The sequence below is a fragment of the Lycorma delicatula genome, chromosome 8 (assembly GCF_047948215.1).
Source record: "Lycorma delicatula isolate Av1 chromosome 8, ASM4794821v1, whole genome shotgun sequence".
NCBI classification, from domain to species: Eukaryota; Metazoa; Arthropoda; class Insecta; order Hemiptera; family Fulgoridae; genus Lycorma; species Lycorma delicatula.
In genome coordinates this window covers 99,185,498-99,203,947 of record NC_134462.1, presented here as the reverse complement: position 1 = coordinate 99,203,947, position 18,450 = coordinate 99,185,498, and the positions used below count along the sequence as shown (strand labels likewise).

Genomic DNA, 18,450 nt, shown 5'->3' with positions numbered 1-18,450 from the left:
AATTGCATTTGTCTTAATAAATAATAACTATTCAAAAGTACACATGATACAGTTATAGTATATTTATAACATTTAGTTTTAGATAAGAATGTGTGTTTTCTTTTGCATTACTATTATCTAGCATATCACTACATCTTTTTTTGAATTTTGTTACTATTATTATAATTCTCACGTCCAACACATTCTTTTACCGATGCAGCACAGTTTCAGAAAGGACCTATCAACATCAACCAATCTGGCTCCATTCTTGGCAACAGCAGGTCCTGCACTCCAACAGCAAAAACAAGTAGATGTAGAATACTTTGATTTGCAAAAAGCCTTTGATAAAGTGTCGCATCACTTGGTGCTTCGAAAGTTTCCCAACTTTGGATTAAGTCTTATCTTCTAGGTAGAACTCTCTTGGTGTGTTATGTTGGCAATATTCTCATCCTTTTTCTACGTCTTTCGGGATTCCCCAGGATCAAATCTTGGCTCCCTTTTGTTTCTGTTATTCATTAATGATATTGATGTAATTTCAAATTCCAACTGTACGTAGACAATTTGTAATTATATAGACTAATATATGCACAAGATAGTCATCATATTTCACAAAATAATTTTAATAAAATCTGTGATTGGGCACGAACCAACTTTTTATGCCTCTTAACGTGGAAAAAACTCAGGTGTTATCATTCTCAAGGAAGACTTCCACCTTGTATTACAGTTATAGCATAAGTGATGTACTTATAAATATATGAAGTGAGGGATCTAGGAATCTTGTTTGACAATAAGCTTCTCTTAGTAAAACACGTGGAGAGGATAGTCAGTAAAGCTAGGATAAACCTTGATCTCTTACAATGGATGGCGCCTAACTTTAGAAGCGTGAACACTTGTGTTATGTACTAGTCAACTGTGAGGTCCCACCTTGAATATTGCATAGTCATCTGAAATCGTGACTGAGAATACATCTCTATTATGATAGAGAGTGTTCAGGAAAGGTTTTTCTTGTGGCTTGAGAGGAAGTTATATTTCCCACCATCTCTGATTCTCTGATGAAAGAATGTATCAGTCAACAATTTGACTTTCCTCTTCTTGCTGAAAGGTCTTCTTTCAGGGCATTTCAGAGATCTGGAATGCCCTGCATTTTTATCTCTGCTGCATGGCAAATTTGTCCAGGAATCAGATATTCAGATTCATGTACTTTTTACTTATTAAGGAATTGAAGATTGTTTTTGTATGATCGAAAGTCTGATCTGTCACCAAATGAGTGATGTAAAGATGTAACCAACACTTATTGCAGAAGGACTTCTTTCAGTTCAATGAAGTCCAAACAGATTCAATAGTAAAATTAGAGTTATATGCCCTGTACTGATTAGTTCCCTGTATTGATTATGCAACAGACCAAGGCTAAAATAACTTATCTAATAACAAACTTTTATTATAAGAGGTCTGTTCAGAAAATAACCCAACATTTTTAATTACACACCATTAGAGATATTTATTGTGATTGGCAGTATTGTGTTCCACATAACCTCCCTGTAACTACTGTTCTTGGATTGTTGATATCTTGTTTAGTCTTCGTGTTATTGTTATTTGAGTGCATCATGTTTAAGTGTTAGTAGCAAGTTTTGTAATGCATGATTTTTGGGGGCAACAATACAATGTAAAATTTTGTTTGAAACTAGGGAAAACTATTACAGAAACGTTTCAACTTTTGAAACAAGCTTATGGAGATGATGCTCTGGGTTGTATGCAATGTTAGAAATGGTTTACACAATTTAAAAGTAGTTATCAATCGATTGAAGATGATCCTCGACCAACAAGATCTTTGACTTCAACTGATGACACCCATGTTCAAAAAATCAATGATCTGGTGTGAGCAAATCCGCCGATTGACTGTTAGAGAATTTTCAGAAGAGGTTAGCATCTCAGTTGGATCATGCCATGACATTTTGACTGAAAAATTGAACTTGCATCAATTTACAGCAAAGTTTGTTCCTTGATGATGACCAAACAGCAGGTAGAACATGAAGTGAACGTTTGTCAGCAATTTCTTGAACAAGCCAATAATGATGAAACATTCATCCGAACCATCATAATGGAAGACAAAAGCTGGATTTATGGCTATGACATTGAGACAAAAGTTCAATGACGGATTGAACTTTTGGCAAAGGATCTCTACACCCCAAGTAAGTATGTCAGTCTTGATCCAATGTCAAAGTGATGCTCTGCTTTTTCAATTTTAATAGAATTGTGCATTTTGAATTCTTGCCTCAAGGTGAAACTGTGAACTGTGCATACTATCAAGGCGTTTTACAACAGTTGGATGAAAAATTGTGCAAAAAGAGACCAGAATTGTAGCAAGACAACTCGTTGTTCCTTCATCACGACAGTCTGTCCACACACTCAGCTTTGTTAATTTGTTAGTTTTTGCCAAAAATGAGGTAACTGCCTCCCCCTCAGTCTCTCCCCACTTGCCAGACCTGGCTCCTTGCCATTTTTTCGTATTTTTAAAATTAAAATTTGTGATGGAAGGATGCTGTTTTGAGACTATTGATGACATTAATGCAAATTTGTCACAAACCTTAAAGGGCATTTTAAATAAAGTGGAAACACTGCTGGGAAAAGTGTGTGAATTGGGGAGGGTAGTACTTTGAAGGGAACAAGGACCAATATTCTGTAATATTAATAATAAAAATTAAAAGAATAAATTTCGGTTATTTTAATATTACCTTATAATAATATTGTTTGTGCTTTGTTTTTGATGATGGAATGTGTTTAATAATGGTTGTATTTGTTTTCTTTTTCAAATTATAGTCATTATCTGTGATTTTTTGTTGAGTGCACAATATATAAAGGCTTAAGTAGCTGCTCTGTTGTAAATAAATAAATAAAATTATTATTATTTGAAAACAAAGTTTTTTAACAGCAAAAAAATAATTATTTCTTCTGATAAGATAAAATGTTATTGCATAATCTTGAAATATTATAATTTTTAACTGTAGGAAATTATGTAAATTTAGGATTTAAAAAAATATATTTTTGTAAAAGATATGTGAATTTATGTCTTTAAAATTAATACTGCAATAATAATATTCAAGCAGAATTCTCTCAACTTTACTCATAACAGTGTAGTTGAGTTTGAAATAGATTGAAAAAATCTTTAATAATAATGGAGTTAACCTTAACTACTTTTGTTCACTTTCTAATATTTTTTGTAGTTTAATAAACCTTTTTTTTATTAAAATTGACATTTATTTGTATTATTTCAGTACTTCTATTCAATACAATAAACTTTTCTTTTTTTTTATTAAAATTGACATTTCTTTATTTGTATTATTTCAGTACTTCTATTCAATACAAGATATCAGTATTGGAGGACGTTGTAGATGTAATGGTCATGCTGATACTTGTGATATCACTGATCCAGATGATCAGTATAAATTGATTTGCCGTTGTCAACATAATACTTGTGGTCATAATTGTGAATATTGTTGTCCTGGTTTTGAACAGAAAGCCTGGAGCCAGTCAAAATACAAAAAACCATTTGTTTGTGAACGTGAGTGTTAACTTATTGTTTTGGCTATTTCATGATATAATTAAAATTCAGTTATTAATAAAATAAGGGGCAGCAACAAAAAATAGGTGTATGAAAAATAAGTTTATTCTTGTAATATTGTGTTTGTCGTATTTTATTAATATTCTTCAGTAGGCCTTTTGCATAGGTTTTGCTTGTTCTTTGTTGGAAATAAAAAACAATTTGTGTGCAGATTACCAGAGCAATTATAAAATGAAGTTGTCTTCTATCGTGACTTTCAAGATTATTTGAAAACTTGAAAAGAATTTGTTCTAAAGTTATTGATATGTAAAAAGGTAGTATTATAATAATAATAATTTTTTTAATATACAATAAGGTAATTTGTGACATAATTAAAAAAAAGGAAATAATTTCTAGTATTAGTAATAAAACAAATCACTAAAAATACAAAAGACTCCACATCCATTATCTCTTCTTAGATTCTTGTAGCAGAGGAATTTTTTAAGTTATACTATTTTCAAAGTATATGATTTTTTTTTCTTGATGAATTAATTCACCATAGAACTTTACGAAGAAGTTTGTATTTGGGAATATGGAAATTAAATTTTATAGCATATGAAAATTTCCATGCCTGACTGGAATTTGAACCCAGGACCCCCAGATAAAAGGACTACTTCTTTGCCACTCATCAAATTATATTTCTCCTCATCAAACTAGACAATACACCCTGATTAATTTTGTTAATCAATTAAATAATCAATATCTTTGTTTCTGATTTATGCAAAAGAAATTAAAACTTGTAAATAATTTAAGTAAGTATTCAGTTTGTTTCAATAAAATTCCTTCTCTTTTAGAAAAAAGACTTAAATGCTATTATTGTTCTTTTACAAAGTTACCAATCAAGTAAAACAGTCTTTCTTTTACTATCAAGTTTCCTCATTGGTTCTAATGTCTTAAGACTTCCACTCTTATGCACTCGTCTGTATTTGATTTTAAAAAATTATAAAATTTGGCTGTCTATTTTCTGTATTTTATTTTTTTCCAGTATGCTGATTTTTCTTGGACTTACATGGACTAATGTTCATTATGGTTTTAGGGAAAATTTTCTACTGATTGAACTATTTCCCCAACTTTTAGAAAATATTTTTTAAATAAAACAGATAAAAGAGAAAGATGTTTTTTATTTTGTGTTTTCTGTGATGGAATCAGAACATGTAAAAAAATCATACCTAACTGACCTCAAACTGATAGTTAAATTTGAGTAATAGAATATAAAACATGTAGATTCTCATTTGAGAAGGCTCTCAAATGCTGAATGCAGATTTCCCTAGAGAATTATTCTTAACCTTTTCCTTTTTTTAATTTCTTTAAAATCTATAATTATAAATTATAGTATTTATTTTCTTTCTCAAAAAATCTTGGTTTACTCGTATCCTCTTCACAGATAACAAAACTGAACCTGCAAGAGAAGATAATTGTTAACAGAATCAGAAAAATTTGTATTATCAGTGAAAAAAAATCATTCATCAGCTCGGTTGTATTTAACTTTTAAATGTGGATGAAACTATTGCAATTTTCTTTTTAGATTGGTATTTTTGGTAATTGTATGCTTGGTGTTTCTGTTATTGATAAATGTTATATTTCTGTTGCATGTAATATAAAATTTCAGGGCCTTTTGTTAGATGTTAGATTTTCAAGGGTTGGTAAATTCTGTTTGTGTTTTGTTCAATTTTACTAAAAATTTTAAATTGAGTTACTTATGTTTTAAACTTAGCATTCTTCTGGCACATAACAGAAAACACAACTGCACTAATGTATACTTACAATCGACTGAACGGTCAACAGTGTTGATGTATATGATATACGTCAACCTAAACCTGCATGATGCAGGTTTAGACATGTCCAACGTCTCTCCTGAAGAGCTCACAATCAGTACTCACTACTTTACTATGAGGTAGTATTGCTATAATATAAATTGTATGTTATGTTGTGCATACCTCATATGTCACATTAAATTTGTTATTTTTTAGTGCTATTTAATGATTTTTAATAATCTATTTATTAGATTCTATTACCCTAAAGTTTTGTGTGCTGTATGGATTGTAATTTTTTTCTTTTTTTAGCGTGTAATTGCTTTAAACATAGCGAACAGTGTATATATAACAGTACTATAGATGAATTACATCTATCATTGGATATTCATGGAAAATATGAAGGAGGTGGTGTTTGTCAAAACTGTAGAGACAATACTGAAGGTATTAACTGTGATAAATGTAAATCAGGATTTTATCGACCATATAATGTACCATTGGATCAAACTGATGTTTGTAAACGTAAGTTCAGTTTTCTATTAATTTATTTCTTAATTTTTATGTAATCTTATTTATCTTTTATTTTTTATTCTTTTTATAGATTTCAATTATCTGTTTTTATTAACTTGTTAAAACAAAGTCACTTAGCAACAAAAAACGTGCCTATCTTATTCCTAATTACCTTAGTTTATTTTAACATTTATCTTTTTATTGAAATATAAAATATGGTTCTCAAAAACGTTTGATAGGAAAAAAAGAATAAAGATCATAGATAGACTTTACATCATTACCTTTATAATGACTAGGAATCTTGTAAAGGTATCTCTCTACCAAAAGCGTAATAGCAAAAATTATTTTTTTAGGCAACTTATTAAATTGTTCAAAATTTTGTAAAGATTAAATCTTTTATGAAGTTTTTTACCATTATAATTAAATTTAAGGTAAAACAATTAAAAAAAAAATATTTTTGCCCAAGAAAGAAGCAGCATTCAGGCATATTTTTGAAGTGCTAGGGATATAATGACTAGATCATTATTAAGGCAAAATTAACCTGCAAATGTCATTATAAATGGAAAAATCAGTCAGGGGTGGTAACATATAAAGAGTATATTTTAATATTTATTTACATGTTATAAAAATGATTGCCTTCAGAATGGAAGCCCAGAAGGTAACAAGTAAAAATTAAGGGTATACTGTTAAAAGAATGGAAAAATTTGTATTTAAGTTTATAAATAACTACCACTTGTGAATTAATATAATTTTTTGTTTCTGTTCTGATAGCTTTTTTTATTGTAACCCTTTCAATATTGCTGACAATTACTTGCTGCTATAGTTATGAGTCACTGACCACTGCTGCTATTTTTATATTAGTTTTTTTTCCACCAATTAATATTTACACACTGATTTAAATGTATGTTGTATAATTAATTTGAAGGCTATCAAGTGAATTTTATGTTGGGTCTGTTTTTTTTTTAATTAACAAAACTACTTTAGATGGCAAAATTATTTGATCAGTATACTGTGGTTTAATAATCGCTTAACTATTATAAACTCTAAAAATTGCTTTAATAAATGACATATTTATGTCAAATATTAATTTTCATAATTTAATTTATGACTTTTATTCTCATGTTGTAATAAACTCATGACCCTTATACTCAAAGCTGTCTTCCAATTTTAAAAACAATATTCTAGAACAAAAATATTATAAATCAGAGCTCTACAATGAATTATAACTTCTGTTTTATATTTTTAAATGTAAAAATATTTATGTAACATACACATATAAAATATAAAAGTTGTCACCTCAGTTTCAATTATAATCTCATTGTACATTCGTATAAACTGAAGAATTTCTCTGAAATTTTAAATTGAATCAAAAAACCTAAGAAATGCCCAATCACAATAAAGGATTTTTTTTAAACATTTTATTGACATTAAAATGATTTAATTTTTAGAATATTGATTATTTTTGTTAAAGATAAATAAATATATAACATGTCAAATTTTGTTATTTTTTTTTTTAAATGAAAACTTCATTACCTAAAAATAAGAAAAAACTTATGAGATTTTTTTAAAAAGAATTTAACAGTATGGGCATTATAATTTGATTACTTGTTTCTAATAGCGATTTCTTCTACTTTTTTTGTGTCAGTAATAAAACAATTAATTTAAACATCAGGAAAAGATTTTTGAAAGTATTTGTTTGTAACGTAGCTTTATATGGAAGTGAAACTTGGATGATCGGAATACCTGAGAAGAAAAGATTAGAAGCTTTTGAAATGCGGTGCTATAGGAGAATGTTAAAAATCAGAGGTTGGATAAAGTGAGAAATGAAGAGGTGTTTTGGCAAATAGATGAAAAAAGAAGCATTTGGAAAAATATAGTTAAAAGAAGAGACAGACTTATAGGTCACATATTAAGGCATCCTGGAATAGTCGCTTTAATGTTGGAGGGACAGGTAGAAGGAAAAAATTGTGCAGGCAGGCAACGTTTGGAGTATGTAAAACAAATTTTTAGGGATGTAGGGGGTATACCGAAATGAAACGACTAGCACTAGATAGGGAATCATTGAGAGCTGCATCAAACCAGTCAAATGACTGAAGACAAAAAAAAAAATAAAACAAGAGAAATAGGAAGTAAAACATGAAAAATCTCATCGTACTACAAATTCACTCTATGTTAAAACTACAAACTCAGTCTATGTTAAAGGATCATTCATTCAGTACCAAAATTATTAATTAAAACCTTTTATATATATTTATGTAGCTTATGTATAATTTTTAAATTGATTTAATATGCTTTAATTTAACTTTTTCCCAGCTTGCAACTGTAATCAGTTTTTTGCTACTGGAAATTGTGCTGAAGGATCTGGACAGTGTGAATGTAAACCAGAATTCAATCCACCTTTGTGTGATAGTTGTAGTTTTGGTCATTATGGATATCCAGAATGTCGGCCATGTGATTGTCACATTAATGGTACTGAAGGAGATCACTGTGAAGCTACCGATGGTAAATGTCCTTGCAAACCTAACTATTCTGGAAAGTTTTGTGATCAGTGTGCTGAAGGATTTTATAACTTTCCAGAATGTATACGTAAGTAATATTCATGTTATTTAGAATATATTATATTTTTTACTCATTCACATATTTCCATACAATTTAAATGTGCAAACAAAGTCTTTGCTTTGTTTTAAATCTCAGGATGACTTGTGTCAGAGAATTATAAAAAAATCTGATTACAATGTGATCTTCAGAACAATTGTCATTTTTAGTGGTTTATCATCCATATTATATGATGATATTAACATTTCAAATTCCTGGAGTTTGGTTATGAGTTTTTAAGAGTTGTAAAACATGATTTACTAAATTACAGACAAAAAATTTATTGACTTTTCTTTTCAAAGGAAATGTGTATTTTCAGTAGTGGATGCATTCAGTTACTTTTTCAGAACATACATTTAAATTTTCCTGAAAAATAAATTAAATCTATAAATTTTTGATGAATGCATTTACCAGTTTTAGCTTGTAATAGAATAGATTCAATAGAATTATCTGAACTTATAAATAATTTTATTCTAATCTTAGAAGGTGGACATAAGAATATCTACCAATAAAACAGTATGGTAATTGCTATGCCAGGAAAAGGCATTTGCTAATGTTGAATAGAAAATGAATATTACTTTAACTATATTACTTTAGTCCTTAAAACTGGACTAAAATATTGAAAAAGAAGGCTTATAAATGATCTGTACAAGATCCAGATAACAGTAGAAGATGAAGAAAGACAAGTTATGATTCAGAAAGGAATGAGACAAGAATGTAGCCTATCTGCTTTGCTTTTTGACTTTTGTATAGAAGAGACAATTCAGGAATTGAAAGACAATTTTTAGAGTGGTTGGTCTATTCAAAAAGAAAAGCGTTAAGATTTTTAAGGATTAATGTTAAGCATTTTCCTTTTGGCAAAAACAAAAAAATGCATTTGAGAAAATTCTGGATGGTATGAATTTATTAGTAGAAGAAAAATTAAATTTGAAAATAATTAAGTTAACAAAGGTTATGAAATATGATGTATAAAAAAGAGGATGTGCTAATATTTTAAATGATTAATATGGACTTTACATATCTGTTCTTTATATTATGATTAATTGTGTATTTTACAGTGCTGCTATGACCAAACTTTTACCAGTAAGTACATTTTTTTATTTATCCTTGGAATAGCATATCTATCCATTCCTGATGTGATCTACATAATGTATTATTATGTACTTATCAGAGTAAAAAATTTACTTTTTTAATTTATTCATTTATAATTAATAAAAACAAATATCAGCCATAAGTGAAACCTTTACTCTATTCAGCACAGGAACTATTTGTATAATAAATGTTATTACTTTCAGAAAAAGAAACATTAATTGCTGCTTAATTTTTCTTAGGTGGCTTTATATGCATCACAGCCATCAAAATTACATTAATTATTGTGATACAATTTTGTATTTAGTTAGTTAATTTTGCTATGTAATCTGTCAATTTATTTCATTGGTCTTTTTTTCAGCTTGTGAGTGTAATCCACTGGGATCTGATACAGAAATTTGTGATGTTGTAACCGGTCAGTGCCAATGTCTAAGTAATTTTGGAGGAAGAAAATGTGATCAGTGTGGAGACAGATATTATGATTTCCCTCAGTGTCATTGTAAGTAGAGATTTTTCATAGGATGGTATTATTCATTTAAGTACTGACTTGCACTCATATGATGTAATGTATATATATATATATATATATATATATATATATATATATATATATATATACTTTTTTCAAATTACAGGAACTCAAATAACTTTTTAACACGAATGAGTATAGAATTCTTTGAAAATTCTACAGTACACTTCAATATTGACAATACAGTCAAAAAATATCAGTCCTACTATACAGTTACCAGAAACATTACACCATATATCAGTTTTCTCATTGTGAAGTGAACCCTCAAATATCTTGTGAGGATTTTCAGTTATTCTGTGCCTGGCATTAAGCTAATTAAAATGGCAAGGTAAATGAAACTGTGCTTTGTCTTACATGAAATTCAGCATCCGATCTATCTATCTATAATGACTTTTAGAAGTCAGTCGCAATAATTAAAACGATCCAGTTTGTTTGTTTTCTTAAGTTGTTGCTCATTTGTTTCATAATATGATTTTGTAAGAATCTTACAGCGCTTTCATCACTTTGTTGGGATAACTTATATATAGATTTTTAGGTTCACCATAAATTCTTTAAATATCAGCTATGCCTTTGAATTCCTTATGGAAGGTTGCCTATTTCATTTCACATTTGAAACCGACCTTGTTTTATGCCATTTTTAATTGAATCATGTATGCTAATCTTTGCTAGGAAAATGGCATTCAGAAATTTTTCTACCTATATTTGACATGTTTTTTTAACGGATCCAGAACACATAAGCTTTCATTATACTAACCCTCTTCTCGATCAAATAAAGCATTTTAGAAAAACACAACTGTAAGGAATGAAACTATACTGCACTGAAGCATGAAGAGTTTACAACTGACAAGAAAGAAGAGACATAACCATTGGTGGTGCTATCAGTAGCAGCATTAAAGGTACATCCAAGTAACTGTATCTCAATCTATCTTGTTTCAATTTTAAGTTGCTTACCCAGTGTATTACAATTTTAATATTATTCACTTAACAATATTATCAAATACTTTATTGAGGTTTTATTTTGTTTTTTATAGATTGCAGTTGTGATATTAAAGGGACAGAACCTACTGTATGTGATAAAACAACCGGTCAATGTTTATGTAATCAAGGTTACGGTGGTGTACGTTGTGATCAGTGTACACCTGGTTATTTTCATTATCCTGATTGTCAACCATGTAATTGTAGTGAAGATGGTAGTTCTTCGTCTGTTTGTGATGTTACTGGAAAGTGCCCGTGTTTATCAAATTTTGGTGGTCGTACTTGTGAACAGTGTAATCCTGGATTTTATAAATATCCTGAATGTTTAGGTATGTTTATTTATATTTAGTTATATTTTACTGATAGTGATTAGCTACATTCTACAAGCTACATTGTATTCTGTAAGAATACAGGCTACAAGAATGCCTGTGTCTGTAATCTAACCTTGATCTATTTCATTCTTGAAGTGCTATCATTCCGACAAATCTTTCTTTTTGAATGTATCCATGGTACAGTTCCCTATAAGTTTATCTGAGAATAGTTAATATCAGAATGAAAATAGTGTTTTTGTAACGAACTGCAACAAACGCATCAGGTCATACACATTTTTAACTCTTCATTTTCCACATTTCTTTTCACAGACCTCACATGCATTACTCCAAGCATCTGTAATGTTTACTGATTGTATATCTATATATTTTTTTTAATTTTATTTTCATCTTTATATTTAAAATGCAGAGAAAGTTTGCTTATTAAAATTTAAGAATAGGTTTTATATAATATTATTTTTATTGTTAATTGTTTAAGTAACAGATTGTGATGTACATATCAGCAATAGAAAAAAAATGATAAAAAACTATTTTTTGATGGCATAGGATATGTAGAAAAACATTAACACTTTCATGGCTTCATAGCTCTAATCAATTTATTTTTACTGTATATTGTTTTCGTTATGGCTGAAATAAAAAATATTGATTTTTTAAAATATAATATATATATATTAATTTTAAACAAAGTTGTTTCACCCAAGTACAGAAATATACAAATTTTATACAGAAATGTGTATTTCTGTACTTGGGTGGATCAATTTGGTTTTTAATTTGCCTATTAATAGAGAGGAATATGGGTATTGATTTTAGAAAAGTTATTTATATAATTTATATATATATATATGTTAGGAAAATATTATTTTAAGATTTTTCAAAGAAATGCATTAAAACTATTTGATAAAATAAAAAAAATTAAAGTACATAAAGTAAATTTTCCTACTTTCTAACAAATATTATTTAAATAACTGTTGAAAAGATATTTTGCCACTTAGTAATTTTAAATGTAAAATTAACTGTAAAAACATAAGATTTAAAACCAGCCCAGTAAATATCTAAAGTAGCTTTGATATCTTGTCGTGTGATTAGATTCCTTTAAAAACTTATTCTTTTGTTCGGTTCATAATATATTTTTTTTATTTATTTATTTTTTGATATACTGTATTCCTTATTTATTAATTTTTAAAATTCTTATTATTAAATTTTTGTTGCACAGTTACCATTATTCCTTAGTTAGTCTGTAGTAGGAGGTTACTACTCACATATAATACCTATAATAAAATTTGTTTTTACCTACTAACAATTCTTGGGTTCTTATTTCTGCTAATTACTCTATTTTTAAAAATCTTTTTAGAATATAGTTTTCTTGCAAATTACTACTTATTTGAATGTAAGTATGTCTGTTTGTTTTTTATCGCATTCACAGAGTAAAACTTATTTAGGTGTGAATGATTGAAATGGTTGTAAAATTTTAGTGAAACCATTCTGAATTTGTAGTTCTTTCCGACATTGTTGATGATGATACACATAAAGATAGTGGAAGTTATCCATTTTCATGATGTAATTTTCTACTAAATAATCTATGAATTTATCAACGAAGATCAATTTTACTGATTCCAAGTCAGAAAAATAAGCTCATGTTGTAAAACATGAAAATTATTCCATTAAATCATTTACTAAAAAAATTAATACATTTTCTTTGTAGGTATTATCAAAAATCATATAATATATAAAAAGATAACAAGAGAAACCGACTGAATAATCATAATGGAAACTTAACTAAAAAAAAAATATCTGTGGACACTACATGACTTCCTTGTACGTCTATTAAATTACATACACACATTTTTTGCTACACTTCATTTAAATTTATTTCATTTGAAAGTGAGATGTGATCCTCCAATTCTTTAATAAAGTTGACAGTTACACAATTGCTGAAATATTAGTTTTTATTAACATCAAATATTTTTACAATTATTAATTCAACAATCTTACATGAAATATTAGGATAGAGTAGAAGTCCCTTTATTACTCGTATTACTAGATCATATTCGTATCTTCATGAGTTGCTGATTAAGAAACGTTTCAGATTTCTTATGTGTCGTATAAATAAAATTTATATGATATAAATTATAAATAAAATTTATACTATATTAATTATAAATAAAATTTATAATTAGTGAACTCCTGTAGGTTACAAATGTTAATTTCAACTGAATTATTTTGAAGATAAGAAGATAAACAAAAAAAAAACCAATGGACTTCAGTCGGTCTTATGTACATATTAAATGTCTTAAACACATATTAGTCTGTTTCCTGCTGATCACTTGCTTGATAGTCCTGGTCCATTTTTCCCCCTACTTCCTGGAACCAGACCCCCAATTACGCATGGAAACAGTTCAGGGAGATGCCTTTGCCTCTAGTTGCCAGACGAGGGAAACGCCAGGCCCAGCTATGCCCTCCATCCCGACTTCCATCACCCAGCAACCAGGACTCAGTCCTTTGTGCTTCGCCTCTAACGGGGACAACCCCGGAGGGACGGCCCCGCCGGGACTCAGTCTTTTGGCTCAGGGGCTCGAGAGTCCCCACACTTCATCACCATCGTCCACCCGTGTAAGCACGGGCGAACGGCAGTTCCGTAAGGAGCTGTCCCTCACCCCCTCGCTTTCCGATATTTCAGTTGCAGCATTCCCGACACAAACCCCGTCACAGTGTCGAAATCCACCGAACTTCGTAACATCGTTCCATCGACAGTCCCCACCTCGAAATGCCCAGTTACGGCAGTACAGTCGCGGTGTTTCTCGACCGCGGGCACTGGAATATCTCATGTTCTGCGTGTCTAACTCTCGACAGTAGGGGGCTAAAGGGGACTTCAGCTCTTCTTCCTCCAAACAGGTATGAACGAAAGACCCCATGGTCGGTCAGGAATTGTGTCAGCCAGAATCCCAGTTCGCTAAACTTCCTCTCAGCCCACGGCTCAATGTGCGCGATCAAATGATGCGTCCACCTCCCTTTCGTGGATGCATCCCACCTGGCTTGCCAATCCCTGTAGACAGTTGTGTTGGCATTGTTCTTAGACATACCCTGATAAATTTGTGCACTAGCCGCCACCAGCTACTGCAGTGGCGACATCCCAGTCACTACCAGCACTGCCTCAGTCGAAACAGAGGCGTATGCCGAGGCCATCTTAAGAGCCATACGGCTCTTAAGATGGTTGGAGGGAGTACATCTTAAGATGTACTCCCTCCAACAGTCTTCTGCTACGCCCTATCGCCATAGCTCTCTTCCACACTAGCGCGCCATAAAGAAGAATTGAGTTCGCCACATGCGCATACAGCCTCCTCTTCGAGGTTGAGGCCCTCCAACGTTCGATAGTAACTTAACCAAGTTCTTCACAGTCTGTCCAGCTTTCTCACTCACCGCCTGGATGTGACGTGTGAATGACCGCCTATGGTCCAACCACACTTCAAGATATTTGGCGGCCTCTCGCGATTAGACCATCGTTTCCTCCATCGAAATCGGGAAAGGTATCAGTCGCCGCCTTCCCGTCATTGAGACAAATAGAGATTTATCGCAGAACAGATGGAGTCCCATCCCGGCCATCCACTCACCGACCATCACGATAGCGGCATTCACGGCACGTGTCACCTCCTCTTCGGTCTTTGTTACCACAACCAGGGCTAAACCATCAGCGTAGGCGATAGGGGTGATACCAGGATGACGTCTACCGCCTCTCGCTGAGGGCACCTCCCAGCACAGGTCCATGGCCTGTCTACACCTGTTTGCATTGAATTGGAAGAACCTGATTTCGTTGTCGGACATCCTCTGTCTCGGTTGCCTTTCATACCACACAGCGCGCAACATGTCGCTTCCGTGCATCGCTCCTGTCGTGATCCGGTTTCCCACAGGTGAAGCATAAATCAGTTCTTTCCGGGCCCGAGCCCCGACATGCCCCACCCCCCCAGCACTAAAAACACCTGTCTTCCCCCTCTCTGATGTACGTACAACAGAGGACCCAGCCGATCTTGATGCGTTCATCCGTCAGCTTCTTAGCCGCATGTTGGCTAGTAATGACCGTGGCATTTCATGTGTGTTCGTATGCCGATCTCACAGAAGTTATCTTGAACTCCTCTGAGTCTCCAATTACTTGCTTCAACGCATTCCGTATCTCCTGTTCAGAGGAGTCGTGTTCTATGTCCTGAATATGAACGACCGACCTTCTACCACCCCTCGATTTGTAAGTAACATGAAGATCGTTCGTCTTACTACACAGAGTCTCTTTCAACTCCTCTGCCTTCTGCACCCCTTTAATCCGGATGCAAAGCTCTTCCATAGGCCCCTTCCGGATTGAGAGAATCTCTCACCGGCCTTATCCTTTGATACTGTAGCCTTCACTGTTTTCAGCAATTCAGCGTATGTCTTACCGGCCGCCTTTACTACAATCGTGCGGCTCTCAGTCACTACCGGGGTCGATCTCTTGATCCCCGGGACCTTAACTTCTGAAGCAGCAGCACTCTGTTGGGAGGGAGAAAAACGCTCACCGGGTCCCCTGCTCTTCTGAAGTCGTACAAGACCAACCGTTCGATGCAGTGTCCAACTTTGTCCACTGGCATCCCAACCCTTGGTCGTACAAGTAGTGCAGGGCAGCACGACCCCTGCTACCCGTCCTGCTAACTTAGTCAAGATAACTTAAACCTAATCTCCCATTTGATGTTTAGATTGCTTACCACCAGCGACTGTTATGTCGAAATCTGTGAAACCATAAGCTGGGCAACCAATCCAAAGTCTAAATCAGTCGCTCGTGCAGTACCGTCATCTTGGCGTACGGTGCTGTTGTCATCGCTGACATCTGGTGAGACCCTGTTCGAACCCTCTCTTAAAATCCGGTGCCGATACAGTACTGCCCTGCCCCATATCCACTTCGCAACCCAGTTGCATGCTTTCATCCTCGGACCTCGGAAGAACTACATGACCTCGGGGATGCGACTGCAGACGACACCTGTCGGTTACTTTCAAATATCTTGCTCCGTGCAGACTTACTTCCACTCACTAGCGGCGACGGATCAACAACTCAGCCGGGTTCCACATCAACGGCCGCAGCAAGATACGAACCACGGGTCTTGGGTAAATCTGTGCCTCGCACAGGCTGCCCAGATTCATCGGTGCTGAGTGGAAAATCATGAGACAATTCATCTCCCACCGGTCCTTCGCCACTCACAAGGGCCAAATGACAACTACTATCAGATTCAATGTCCTCAAGATCGGACATCATAACAGTCCATGTACAAAAATATCGAAGTCAAAAAGTAAACAAAAAAAAAATTTTCAACGTCCGGAAAGTATAAAAAAAAAGAATGAAGCCGAACCCAATCCAAGTAAATGTTAACAGATCCAAAAATGTAAAAAAAAAATCCAGTATATAATGAAAAATTGTCCACAGCCCACCGTTGCTATGGTCAATAGGCCCTAGCAATGAAGAACTCACATTAAAAATGTAATTAGGCTTGAAAACTCAACGAAACAAGAAAGAGTACACCAAAACGGAAAACAAAATAACACAAGAACAAGAACAGGAACAAGAAAAAACAAATGAATAAACAGTAAAACTGATACAAGTCACGTAAAGAGGTTAAGTATGTCCGTACGCATCAGACACACAACTCGAAGTGTATCCTGGTCCATTGGTATAACTCAACTCAACCTGTTTCTTATCTAGAGAATTAAACCTTTTTTTCTCCGACCACTAGTGCGATTCAGTATCATCTGCTATTCTACATACATTTTTCAGTTAGATAATGTAGTATCAAACAAAAACTTGTTTTAAAATTTTAGCTATCATAATTTGATGATGTTGCTGAAACCCCACTATTTTTATTTTTTGTTTTTGAATTATCAGAGAACATCAGATTGAAATTAAGATCTGGCAAAATGGAAAACTCCCCTGATCAGAGACATCCCAAATTCCTATCTTTATTATTTTTTTCAATGGATGGGTTCCATGGGAATTGTATCTGTCACCACAGCTCAATTTATGTTACTGTGTATGCATCTTCTATTAATAACTGCTTCTTCAGTGAAACTCATTGGGGTGGCAATTCTTCCTGCAAGACTATCTGAAAATTTTCAGGATTAAGGGTCCTGAAAAAAGTTCAAGGGCCTCACAAAAAAGTTGGTCTTCTTACTCTTGTCCCTTTAGCATCAGGTCAGCAGTAAATTTTCTAAATTTGTTGTAGTCTTAAGTTACCATCATTAACTGTTGCTTGTCCTCTTATTCTTTCTGCACCATCCATGTCACTATTTCTACTTTGATACCAGTTAAAGTTATTATGTTTCATACCCCGATAATCTTAGTCATTTTTCATTTCCAGTTTTTAATCTGATCAATCTCTTGTTCCTTTTGCTTCTCTGAATTGTTTTAAATTTTTGTTTGTGCAGTTTATTGGCAGTCCTATAATGAAACTATACATGAAAGATACTGACCTCTCTCATATATTCTCTTGCAATAACTGTATTTTTTCTTGAGTTGTCTACTATATTCCACATCATAACCTATATGAATTGATATTTCTACAAATTTGTAAAGTGGCCCAAGATGTTCAGGTGGGAAGATGAAATTCCCAGCTTTCAATACAAGTTTGTTTATTCACCTGATTACCTGTTGGGATTGATTACTCAACATTCTATTGTGTTAGTTTTGTCAGGACCACCTCTTGTAGATTATAAATGTTAAGAATTGGAGAAGAGAATCCTTTTGTTTGAATTCTTATGTTAATGTTAAACAAATATGCTTACTTATAAATTATACTATTAAATAAAAAAAGACAAATTCTATCAAAACTATTAAGTTAATATAATAAACAGAAACATGACAACGTACAATCGAATTATGATGTAATGAATGAAAAAGCTAACTTTTTAGGGCTGCTATATCTGTATTGGGATGAATGTGTGAAAACTTGTGGTATACAACATTGACTGAACAGTAAAAAATAATTTGTAAAAATTTATCATGGTTGCTTTCTTTCTTTTTATTAGTTATGGAACAGTTTTATAGGGTGCCTCCCTTTTTCTAATTTACAAACGTTTTTGTTAGATTAG

At 32.4% G+C, this 18,450-nt stretch overlaps 1 protein-coding gene across 1 annotated transcript in view; it reads left to right on the top strand.

Moving 5' to 3' along the window:
- LanA (laminin subunit alpha) overlaps positions 1–18,450 on the top strand; it is a 267,274-nt gene that overhangs the window by 55,275 nt on the left and 193,549 nt on the right. Inside the window, exons 6-10 of the mRNA XM_075372885.1 lie at positions 3,325–3,538; positions 5,641–5,850; positions 8,152–8,424; positions 9,884–10,021; positions 11,083–11,355. Of these exons, the coding sequence (XP_075229000.1) occupies positions 3,325–3,538; positions 5,641–5,850; positions 8,152–8,424; positions 9,884–10,021; positions 11,083–11,355 (1,108 nt within the window). The remainder of the gene's footprint in view (positions 1–3,324; positions 3,539–5,640; positions 5,851–8,151; positions 8,425–9,883; positions 10,022–11,082; positions 11,356–18,450) is intronic.